The 12,524-nt window shown below is 44.3% G+C and overlaps 1 protein-coding gene across 2 annotated transcripts in view; it reads right to left on the minus strand.

Annotated features, from left to right (window-relative positions):
• The window catches only part of LOC138102890 (microtubule-associated protein 1B-like), a 162,127-nt gene that overhangs the window by 15,047 nt on the left and 134,556 nt on the right, over positions 1-12,524 (minus strand). For both annotated transcript variants that reach the window (XM_069000666.1, XM_069000667.1), the window contains exon 4: positions 8,979-9,119. In XM_069000666.1, coding sequence (XP_068856767.1) covers positions 8,979-9,119 — 141 coding nt within the window. The remainder of the gene's footprint in view (positions 1-8,978; positions 9,120-12,524) is intronic.

Genomic DNA, 12,524 nt, shown 5'->3' on the forward strand with positions numbered 1-12,524 from the left:
TTTTCTACTGTATTTTTTAAAATACAAAGGATCACCTTATGAGGAAAGGTCCCTTCCTCGCTACCTAAAGGGGGAAAGTACCCCAAGGTTCTCCCCTCCCTCCTCTACCCTTTATAGGAGGACAGTACAAGTTTTAATTTAGAGGGGATGAGGACTATGAAGCTAATGTTGCCAGAGCTGCCACTATCTCTGCCATTGGCTCATGAGTCTCCCTGCTACCCCTGTTCATTCAGAGGAGGCTAGTATCCTCCTGGAGCAGCTGCCTTCCTCACCCCCCTCCTTACACAGCATGTATTTCACAACACCACAGTTCTTTCTGCAGACTGGATCCTGACTCCCAGACTGCAGGACAGTTTTCCAGAACACTAAGAAATTATTTACTCCATCAAAAATGCAAAAAGTTGCAAGTTTTGTATTTGTGAGATTGTGAGGCAAATATATTTATATATGTTCTATTGTTCTGGTTTTGGCTGGGATAGAGTTATTTTCTTCATAGTAGCTATTATACGGCTGTGTTCTGGATTTGTGCTAAAAAAAGTGTTGATAACACAGGGATGTTTTAGCTGTTGCTAAGCAGGGCTTATACAGAATCAAGGCCTTTTCTGCTTCTCACATCACACCATTAATGAGTAGTCTGTGGGTGCACAAGAAGTTGGGAGGAGGCACAGCTGGGACAGCTGATTCCAACTGACCAAAGGGACATTCCATACCATATGATGTCATGCTCAGCATATAAAGCTAGGGGAGGAAAGAGGAATGGGAATGATAGCATTTGTCTTTCCAAATCACCATTACTCATGATGGATCCCTGCTTTCTTGGAAATGGCTGAACACTTGCCTGCCCATGGGAAGCAGTGAACTAATTCTTTATCTTGCTTTGCTTGCATGTATGGCTTTTGGTTTTCCTATTAAACTGTCTATCTCAACCCATGAGTTCTCTCATTTTTCCCCCTGATTGTTTCACCAATCCTACTGTGAGGGGAATAAGCAAGCCACTATGTGGGGCTTAGTTGCCAGCTGGGGTTAAACTATGAAAAAAAGATATAAAAATACATATATCATATTATGCAATATATTATATATTTAGAATACTTTATATATATAGTCTTATAAATAAAAAGATATAAATTCAATACCAAAGAAAGAGCCAGAAGAAAAGTGCTATGGTTAAAAACAATATTGTCATTATTTTTATTTTCAACTCATGGATCACAAAAGTGAAAATCTAGAATAACTCTATTAATTTTGACAGTGTTTGAAAACATGTGGCTGAGTTTCAGCCAGGGCAAAGTTAATTTTTTACAGTAGTCAGGAGGGGGGCATGGCCAGGCTCTAATGTTATTCAATACCACCTCATGTCATTGCTAGGGATGGGGCAAAGGGACCCTCTCTGGCTTCAGAGGAGGAGAGCAACCTTTTTCTGGTCAGGAGAAAAATGTGGTCAGGAAGAGCCAGTCACTATTTGTCAAAGTTTTCTGTGTAAATAGTTTCTTTGTCTTATAGCTTTTATTATTAATCTTGCTGTTATTGTTAGTTTTCTTATCTCATTGCTGTTTCCAGTAAATTGTTATTTTCGCAACCCGTGATCTTTGCCTTTTGTACTTTCAGTGGGGGTGGAGGGGGAGCAAGCGATGTCTGGTTTGGGAGAGTCTAGGTGGGGGCACTAAATTGGGGAGTACCATTCCTGAACCATGACAGCCTTATTTGGCGCCCAATGTCAGGCATGAAGGGTTGAGATAAGAACAGATCTGCCCAGAGTGGATTGGAAACAAATTTGATCTAAGCATTTGTTGTATTAGGCATGGAGCCACCGGTCCCAGTGTAGCTTGGTCTGTTCATGTGGGTGTGGTATCTAACCCTGTATATATTCCTGTATGTTCTCCTTGCAACATTCTTTTTCAGAGCAGGGAGAGGGATCACCATTGCTTTGTTGCTGTACTGTGGGATATCAGTTTATGACATGATAACATCAAGGGCAATGAGGGTTATTTGGGATGCATATTCAGTGTTGCTTTCCTACCTAACTTTGCAGTCCATTAATAATTATACACAGTCTGTGGAGGGAACAGGGAAGGATAATTTTCCACAGCCTTTCACTTCCTTTTCCTCCTTCAGGCCTATTACAACAGCTTTTGAGAATTTTTAATTCACTTTGGATATTAGGAAAGCATGTTCTTGGTAGGTCTGCCAGGTCTCCTCAGTGTGGTCCACATTATGTTTAGAGTCAAGAAAGAGATTTCTAGGGGGAGGTCATTCAGAGATCTGTCCCGAGAGTGGATAGTCATGAGTAGCATGGACTGTGGGAGGACATGGGCCAGTATTCGAAGGACTTCTCCAATGGTTTGGAAGTTCACCCCTGAACAACTACAGGACCCTGTTAAAGTGATAAAATATGCGAAGGAAAAATGCTGTGGCAGTTCTAGAGAGGTGCAAAGTTATGCAACGTGCTGGTCCCTGGCTACTAAGTATCAGACACTGTTCATCACTAGACAGCATCCTGAGGAAAAGAAGGAAAGCAGATGAACAGGCACTGTGGCCACTCAAACTGCAGCTGAACCAGAGGAGCAACCTGTGCCGGTAGCAGTTGCCTCTATACAGCAGAAGAAATCCAAGACCAAATCAGTTCGCTTAGTGAGGGATGAAGAGGAATCAAGACTGTCAGAACAGGAGGAAGAGGCAGGGCCAGAGATAATTCCCTGATCCCTGTCCTCAGGTGAGCTGTGAGACAAATGAAAAGATTTCAACTGCAATTTGGGTGAGCGCCCAGTAACCTGGCTACTCCAATGCTGGGATATCACAGCCCACAATATGAAAATAGACAGTAGTGAAGCCAAGCAGCTTGGATCCATGTTCCAGGATGTGGGCATAGATAAGGGGATTGGGAAGAGGACAGAAACAGCCTCTGAGGGCAACTCCTGTCAAGCATGAGGCAAAAGTATCCTCTCAAGGATGATCTAATAATGTGTCTGTATTGGGTTTGCATGACCAAGCTTAGGTGGGGGGGGGGGCAGGCTACAGGGGCAACTTCTGTGAGAAGCTGCTAGAAGCTTCCTCAGTGTCCAGCAGAACCAATTCCTGGCAGCTCCAAAGATGGACATACAACTTGACAAAGCTGGGAAGAATAGAAATGGTGGTAACACCTCTGTGATAATATATTTAAGAAGAAAGACAAACAAAAAATTGTGCAGTTGTAATTCCAGCCAGAGAAGAGCAGAGTGAGAACATGTGAGAAGAACAACTATGCAGACACCAAGGTCAGTGAAGAAGGAGGGGGAGGAGGTGCTCCAGGCACCGGAGCTGAGATTCCTCTGCAGCCCATGGTGAAGACGGTGAAGCAGGCTGTCCCCCTGCAGCCCATGGAGGTCTACAGGGGATGCAGAAATCCACATGCAGCCCATGGAGGAGATCCACACCAGGGCAAGTGGATGCCAGAAAGGAGGCTGTGACCCCGTGGGAGGCCGGTGGAGAGAGGGGCCCTGCTCCCAGGCTGGAAAAACCTGCCCATGGAAGACTGCACCCTGTGGAAGAGTGACCTATGCTGCAGCAGTCTGAGAAAGACTATTGCCCGTGGGATGGACTCACACTGCAGCAGGTCACAGAGATCTGTTGCTTGTGAGATGGACTCATGTTGGAGAAGTTCATGGAGAACTGTCTCCCGTGGGAGGGACCCCACAGTGCAGCAGGGGACTGACTCGTCTCCCTGAGCAGCAGGAAAAACCACAGGTGATGAACTGACCATAACCCTCATTCCCTGTCTCCTTGTGCTGCTGGGGAAGGCAGTAGAGCTGGGAAGGAGGGAGGGGTGGGGGCAAGGCGTTTTTAAGGGTTTATTTTACTTCTTATAAACCAGCTCTGATTTTGTTAGCAATAAATTCAATTCATATCTCTAATTAGACTCTGTTTTGCCCGTGATGATATTTGATGGGTGAAATCTCCCAGTCTTTATCTCAACCCATGAACCTTTCATTATATTTTCTCTCCTCTGCCCAGCTGCAGAGGAGAGTGAGTGAGCAGCTTTGCTGGGTGTCTGGCATCCAGCCAGTGTCAACCCACTAGTCATGCAGATGCACATGTACCCAGAGTCACACTACTGAAGAACAATGCAACAACGGACAAATGGATTGGGCTGCCAAGATTAAAGTGTCTCAGGTAGATCTGGAATGGCAACACAAGGGTGAATTATTTCTGGCTTCATGGGCCCATGATGCCTCAAGTCATCAGGGAAGAGATGCAACATACAGATGGGCTCGTGATTGAGGGGTGGACTTAACCATGGACACCATACCCCAGGTTGTCCATAACTGTGAACCATGTGGTGCAGTGGAACAGGCCAAGTGGGTAAAGCCCCTCTGGTATGGAGGGAAGGTGGTCTAAATATAAGTATGGGGAGACCTGGCAGATTGATTATATCACACTCCTGCAGACCTGCCAAGGCAAGCACTATGTGCTTACAATGGTGGAAACAACCACTGGATGGCTGGAGACACACCCTGTGCCTCAGGCCACTGCCTGGAACACTATCACAGCAAGTCCTGTGGCAACATGGCACCCCAGAAGGAATCAAGTCAGACAACGGGACTCATTTCAAAAATAGCCTCATAGACACCTGGGCCAGAAAGTATGGTATTGAGTGGGCGCGTCATATTCCCTATCATGCACCAGCCTCCGGGAAAATTGAACAGTACAGTGGACTGGTAAAAACCACATTGAAAGCAATGGGTGGTGGGGCCTTCAAACATTGGGATCTACATTTAGTGAAGGCCACTTGGTTAGTTAACACTAGTGGCTCCACCAATTGAGCTGGCCCTGCCCTATCAAAACCTCCGCGTACCGTAGAAGGCAATAAAGTCCCTGTGGTGCATATGAGAAATGTTTTAGGATAGTCAGTTTGGATTAGTCATGCCTCAAACAAAGGAAAACCCATCTGTGGGATTGTTTTTGCTCAAGGACTGGGGTGCACTTGGTGGGTAATTCAGAGGGACAGGGAACCATGATGTGTACCTCAGAGTACTTGATTTTTGGGTGAGAACAGTCTGTAATGTTAAGTTGCATGATATTGGTTGCTGAATGACATTGCCACTGTATGCCATAACTCCCATGGCCAATGAGAATGGACTGCTCCAGACAGACCAGTCGTGAGCTCCTGATGCAGCAACCAGCCAACAGCACACCATCCCTCCTGCCCTGGAAGACATCTAGGACAGATAGAACCCACAGTCATGGATTAAATGAACTCAACAGACATCATGGAGGGACAGCCAGTGACTATGGAAATGATACCTGTGCATGTGTATATTTATATACATGTATATGGATATAGTTGGAAGGTGTAGGATCTGGGCATGATATGCATGGTCTAGAATAAGGAGTGGGTAATATCCTAGTTTAGGCCAGAAAAGGGCTTTTACAGTAGTGGGGAGAGGGGCATGACCAGACCCTAATGTTATTCAATACCACCTCACATCATTGCCATGGGTGGGGTAAGGGGAGGTTCTCTGCCTTCAGAGCAGAAGGGCATCCTTTTTCTGGTTGGGATAAAAATGTGGTCAGGAAGAACTGGTCAGTGTTTGTCATGGTTTTCCATGTAAATAATTTCTTTTTCTTATAGCTTTTGTTATTAATATTCTTGCTGTTACTATTAGTTATCTCATTGCTGTTTCCAGTAAATTGTTATTTTCTCAACCCATGATCTTTGCCTTTTGTGCTTTCAATGGGGGTAGAAGGGGAGTGAGTGGTGTCTGGTTTGGGAGAGTCTAGGTGGGGGCACTAAATTGGGGAGTACCATTCCTAAACCTCAACATGATAGTACTAACACAATCTACTGAAATAAAGGCACAGAAACCAAAAAGTTCTATGCCATAGTATGAAAAGCTATTGCTCTTTTCCAGTCTGAACTAAAAACCAATATTTGGTGCTTCCACATTAGTACACAAACATGAAAAGGTATGATATACTTTTTATCTTCTCCCAATTTCACAGGCACATTTGACTTTTTTTTTTTACAGGAAAATAGGTCAAATGTAGCCCATTTCTGTTCTCTTTGCTCTTAACAAAGAGACCACCAAATTATATATTTATAGAATTAATTCAGACATAAAATTCAATGCAAAATATACCCACATGTTATCATGCAAAATACCACAACCTTCTTTGCAGACACCCAATTGCTAGTTCAAGCTATAGGAGTAGTTTTCATAAAGATAATATAGATTAGGCGGCAGCTGAATAATTTTAAAGTCTTGGACTACAAACTGAATCAGCAGAAGAAATGGATATATAAAAAAAGATGCTTGATTGCAGTAGATCTCTGTGGTCCTCTGTGTATGTCTTGTTTCCTTTCTTTGTGTTACATAATTTATTTTGAGAACTTACCAATAATAAAATGCAACAAAGACAATGGCTGTAATCTAAAGAAAAATTATCACACCAATAACTAAATAAAGCAGAAAATACATATTTTCTATCTTTGTTGTATTGAAACCGTTTGATATGAGTATAAATAAATCTCACTCCTAAGTCAGACGTGGCTTTGTCTGTAAAAAAGCAAAGAAAAAAAATGAAGCTAAACTTCTCTCAACCAGCAACGCTCAGATCCCTTTCTGTAGGGCTGCTCTCCAGCCACTCCTCTCACAATCTATATTCATGTTTGGCATTACTCCATCCCAGGTGCAGAATCCAGCATTTGGACTTGTTAAATTTCATTTGCCCAATGCTCTGATCTGTGTAGATCCCTCTGCAAGGTCTCTTCTCCCTCAAGAGAGTCAACAGCACCTCCCAGATTGGTATCATCAGCAAATTTGCTAACGGTGCATTTAACTCCTACATCCAGATTGTTGATAAATATACTGAACAGAATTGGGCCTAGAATTGAGCCCTAAGGAACACCATTAGTGACTGGTCACCAGCCAGATATAGCCCCATTCACTACAACCCTTTGAGCCATGCCCTTCATCCAGTTCTTCACCCAGCCCACTGTTGGGGTTTTTAGTTTAGTCCTAGTTTTTTCCTGTTAAAGGAATTTTTCCCCATATGCATGTTGCTAGGGGACAAATAGCCGTACTTAAGAGAAGACAAAAGGGCCTGGCCAGGCTTTTGTTTTCACCTGGGTGTGAGTTCAGTTCGCTCTCAGCGCCTGGAGAAAGAGGCTGCAGAGGGGGGGCTGCTGGTCCCTGTTTTTTGGCCATCTGTCTTTCTGCTGGAAATAACGCCAGGATCCCAGGGCTGCTTTCCCTGCCCTGCTGGAGGCTGGGCTATGGCCGCCCTGCCCCGCTGCTGCTTCGAGCCTTCGCTGCATTGTAGCCGTGCTCGCCCTGCCTGCCTGGACCTCCGGGGGGTTCCCCTTTTGGATACATCTCGTCTGCCACCCAGGATTTGTGTTTGTGCCTGCCACTCCAGCCTGCCGTTCCAGCCTGCTGTTTCCGAGAGTCCGGGATCGGCTGCCCAGCGGTTTGTGAAGCTTTTGTTCCATCCTTCCCCGGGATCCCAGGGCACCAGTGCCGCGTGCTCCCCGAGCTCGCTCCGGAGCGCCCCCTGCAGCCGTGGGGGAACCATTGCACCTGCCCTGCTCACGGGGAGCCGCCAGCGCCCCTGCTGGCTGCGAGCGGAACTGCACCCAAGGGGAAATAGCCTGACAGCCGAGAAGGCTGGGACTGGGTTTGTGTTTGCTGTTACTGTCATAGTTGTTGTTGTTTTGTTTGACTGGTTATATATCTATATATATATATAGTCAAGAACTGTTATTCCTATTTCCCACATCTTTGCCTAAAGGCCCTTGATTTCAAAATTATAATAACTCAGAGGGAAAGGGGTTATATCTGCCACTTCAAGGGAGGCTTCTGCCTTCCTTAGCAGACACCTGTCTTTCAAAACCGAGACACCCACCATGAGCCCACTCATCCCATAGTTGGGCAACTTTTCCAGAAGGATGCTGTGAGGGACGGTATCAAAAGCCTTACTAAAATCCAGAAAAACTACATCCATTGCCTTCCTTTCATCCACTAGATGGGTGACCTTATTGTAGAAGGTCTACAACCTCTCTGGGTAACCTGTTTCAGTGTTTCACCACCCTCATCGTAAAAAACTTTATTTCTTATATCTAGTCTAAATCAACCCTTTTTTAGTTTAAAAGCATTATGCCTTGTCCTATTTCAACACACCCTGCTAAAAAGTCTGTCCCCAAATCGATACAACAAGGTCACACTGGAGCTCATGCAAACTTTGCTTTTTCAGTGCTTAAGTTTCAAAATTCACTCCACTGAAATGCTCCTATTTAATTTTGGGAACTAAATACCTAGGGACACAGCCATATAGATTATTTAAATATAGACTTTACACAGCAGCCAAATTAAGTGTGACAGCTTGTTTACTATGGGTTCCTGCCCCACAGGAACTTCCAGACACAGTACATTAAGCAAGACAGCAAAATAACAAGTCATGAAAGAAACAGCATTAAATATTGGTATGTTTCATTATTATATTTTTGTTCTGTAAATCCCACAAGATTTACAGATTTCACTATCAAAATTTTAAACACTACAGTAAAGAAGCCAAACAGGTAGGTGGTGCAAAAAACTACAGACATTCCAACAGGTAGTCTGTCTTATTTAATGTAACTTATTACTTAACTGCCACCAGGCAAGAACCTGCTGTCAAATTCAACTGCTTTCTATGTGCACCTTAGATAAACAAGCTGTATATTTTAAGCACAACACTGTCTCTTTCCATTGTCAAAATGTTCCTTGGTTTTCTCTTTCTTGAAACTACAATTTAAATCCCAAAAATAAAATGTAATTCATTTGTAAAGAAATTTACATCAAAACTGAAGTAAATTAAATGTCTTGAAAGAAAGCCTATAATAAAGAGTTAAAAGCATCAGCATTAGTTAACCAATGCTAATTCTAACAAGATGGTCATTTTTAATCTCTTAAAAACCTGTGCCATCACATGACAATATATGGAAAACACTTTTCTGAACACACCTCTTGATCTGTGAAGATCTCAATGAAATTATTGAAGGAGAAGGTCCCTGACTGAAGAACAAGTTCTCCTGTGTTTTCAAAGCACTGTCCAGTTAGTACAAGGAGCTTGTGTCTTGCAGCATCTGTGATCATTAAGCGCACCTAAAGAGAAGGAGAGAAACACATCAGTAATGGGAGTTACCACGTGTTTGTACATTCCTCTGAGAATATAAGGTTTGCCTCATCTAATTTAAAGCATATTTTGCATCAGTCTCCATAGGACTGTCAAAACATTTTCAAGTTATGGAGTGTTTTTATTGTCTGGAGCTTGATGATGGCTCAAATAGATTAGAGTGTTTATGGGTAAGAATCAGGAGAAAGGCAAACAAGGCAGATATCCTGGTGGGAGTCTGTTATAGACCACCCAACCGGGATGAAGAGGGAGATGAAATATTTCATAAGCAACTGGGAAAAGTCTCATAATTTCTAGCCCTTGTTCTCCTTGGGAGACTTCAATTTACCAGATATCCACTGGAAATACAATACAGCAGAAAGAAAACAGACTAGGAGATTCCTGGAGTGTGTGGAAGAAAACTTGCTGACACAGCTGGTTAGAGAGAGCCAGCTAGGGAAGGCACCTCCCTGGACTTGCTGTTTGTGAACAGAGAAGGACTGGTGGGTGATGTGATGGTCGGAGGCCGTCTTGGGCATAGCAATCATGAAATGATTGAGTTTTCAATTCTCAGAGAAGTAAGGAGGGGTGCCAGCAGAGCTTCCACCTGGGACTTCCAGAGGGCAGACTTTGGCCTCTTAAGGAGACTGGTTGAGAGTCCCTTGGGAGGCAGTCCTGAAGGGCAAAGGAGTCCAAGAAGGCTGGAAGTACAGCACCTTGCACTTGGTCTTATTAAACCTCATGAGATTCCCATGGCCCCACTTCTTGAGCTTGCCCAGGTCCTTCTGGATGGCATCCTGTCCTTCAGGTTTGACAACCACACCACTCAGCTTGGTGTCATCTGCAGACTTGCTAAAGGAAGCACTCAATCCCGCTATGTCATTGATTAAGATATTAAATAGCGCTGGTCTCAATACAGATCCCCAAAGAACACCACTTGTCACCAGTGTCCATCGGGACATTGAGCCATTGACCACTACCCTCTGGATGTGACCATTCAACCAACTCCTCATCCACTGAACAGTCCACCCATCAAATCCATATCTCCAATTTAGAGAGAAGGATGTTGTGAGGGATTGTATCAAAAGCCTTACAGAAGTCCAGATGGATGACATCTGTAGCCCTTCCCTTGTCCACTGATGCAGTCACTCCATTATAGAAGGCCACAAGATTGATCAGGCAGGACTTGCTCTTGGTGAAGCTGTGCTGGCTGTCTCAAATCACCTCCCTATCCTCCATGTGTCTTAGCATAGCTTCTAGGAGGATCTGTTCCATAAACTTCCCAGGCACAAAGATGAGGTTTGTAGTTCCTGGGGTCCTCCTTTCTACTCTTTTTAAAGATGGGTGAGATTTTTCCTTTTTTCTTGTTCACCTGACTGCTGTGACTTTTCAAATATCATGGAAAGTGGCTTGGCCACTACATCAGCCAATTCCCTCAGGACTCTGGAATGCATCTCATCAGGTCCCATAGACCTATTCAAGTTCCTTAGGCTATCATAGACTTAATGTTCTCTTACAGTGGGAGGGACTTTGCTCCTCCAGTCCCCATCTTGTAGTCCATCCACTTGAGAGGTGTAGGAATAGAGACTGCGGTTTGGGGCAGCTGACCTGAACTGGCCAAAGGGATATTCCATACCATAGAACGTCATGCTCAGTATATAAACTGGGGGGAGATGGCCAGGAGGGGACTAACTGGGCATTGGTCAGCGGATGATGAGCTATTGTATTGTGCATAACTTCTTTTTCTTGCATTTTATTATTCTCTCTCTCTCCTTTCCATTACTCTTATTATTGTTACTATTTTTTAAATTATTATTTTATTGCATTTTATTTTGTTTCAATTATTAAACTGTTCATATTTCTACCCATAAGGTTTACCTTTTTTTTAGGATTCTCTTTTTCCCCCGTGTGGAGTGAGTGGCTGCATGTGTCAAGACTTAAAAAATGCAGTGAAATGTCTCAAAACACTGTTAAAGAAGGAAGATCCCATAAGATAAGCCACCAAAACAGGTACAGATGGCAAAAAGGAAGGTGTTAATTCCAGGCCTAAATGGAGGGGAAGGTTTGGAATTAGGACACTAGACAAAATTGCACTGTAGAAACTTGTGATAAGTGCAGATGTCAAGAAAGGGAAGATGCCAGGCCTGGTGAGGCAGATGTGGGTAACCTACTCAGACAAAAATTCCTACCATGGCAAACTGTGAGAAAGGAAGGAAGTCCTTATACACATGCCAGCCCAAGTTGTGGGAACACCATCTATGCTCTGTGGATACCTGGGACTTAGACTGTATAAGTGGTACCTCCAGAATAAAACTTGTGGACCCCCACCACTGAGAAAACCAGAAGAGGAAGGGCCAGCAGGATGCTGCAGGGACCCACGTCATGGTGGCTCTCTATCTACTTAATCTGTTTTTTTCTCTCTCTTTCTCCCCCCTCCATTTACTGTTAAATAAAATCTGTACTATGGACTTTAGCATATGGTCTCATTTGCAAGTTAATTTTGGTGGAGGCATCTTTTAATAATCAGATCCTAACAACACGATACTTAGTTGCTGACTGGGGTCAAACCATTAAAATTTCTTCCTGTTTGTGTTTGATATCACTTCATGTTGGTAAATAAGCGGAATTTTTGACAAAATACTGCAAGCAGAGTGTGTTGGTTTTGCATGGCCTGGTTCTTGGTAGTGGGGGAGGCCACAGAGGTGGCTTCTGTGAGAAGCTACTAGAAGCTTCCACCATGTCTGGCAGAGCCAATCCCTGGTGGGTCTGAGGATGGACATGCTGCTGGCCAAGGCTGGGCCAATTAGAGATGGTGGTAACGCCTCTGTGATAATATATTTAAGAAGAAAGACAAACAAAAAATTGTTGTGCAGTTGTAATTCCAGCCAGAGAAGAGCAGAGTGAGAACATGTGAGAAGAATAACTATGCAGACACCAAGGTCAGTGAAGAAGGAGGGGGAGGAGGTGCTCCAGGCACCAAAGCCGAGATTCCTCTGGAGGCCGTGGTGAAAATGATGGTGAAGCAGGCTGTCCCCCTGCAGTGCATGGAGGTCCACAGGGGATGCAGAAATCCACATGCAGCCCATGGAGGAGGTACCCATGCTGGAGTGGGTGGATGCCTGGAGGAGGCTGTAATCCTGTGGGAGGCCGGTGGAGAGAGGGGCCCTGTTCTCAGGCTGGAAATAGCCTGTCCTTGAAGGACTGCACCCTGTGGAAGAGTGACCTATGCTACAGCAATTTTGGGAGGACTGTTGCTCATGAGATGGAGCCACGTTGGACAAGTTCGCAGAGAACTGTCTCCCATGGTAGGGACCCCACAGTGCAGCAGTGGAACCACTCGTCTCCCTGAGCAGCGAGAGAAACTATGGGTGATAAACTGACCAAAACCCCCACTC

This window comes from Aphelocoma coerulescens, assembly GCF_041296385.1.
Source record: "Aphelocoma coerulescens isolate FSJ_1873_10779 chromosome W unlocalized genomic scaffold, UR_Acoe_1.0 ChrW_unloc_scaf_4, whole genome shotgun sequence".
Taxonomy (NCBI): domain Eukaryota; kingdom Metazoa; phylum Chordata; class Aves; order Passeriformes; family Corvidae; genus Aphelocoma; species Aphelocoma coerulescens.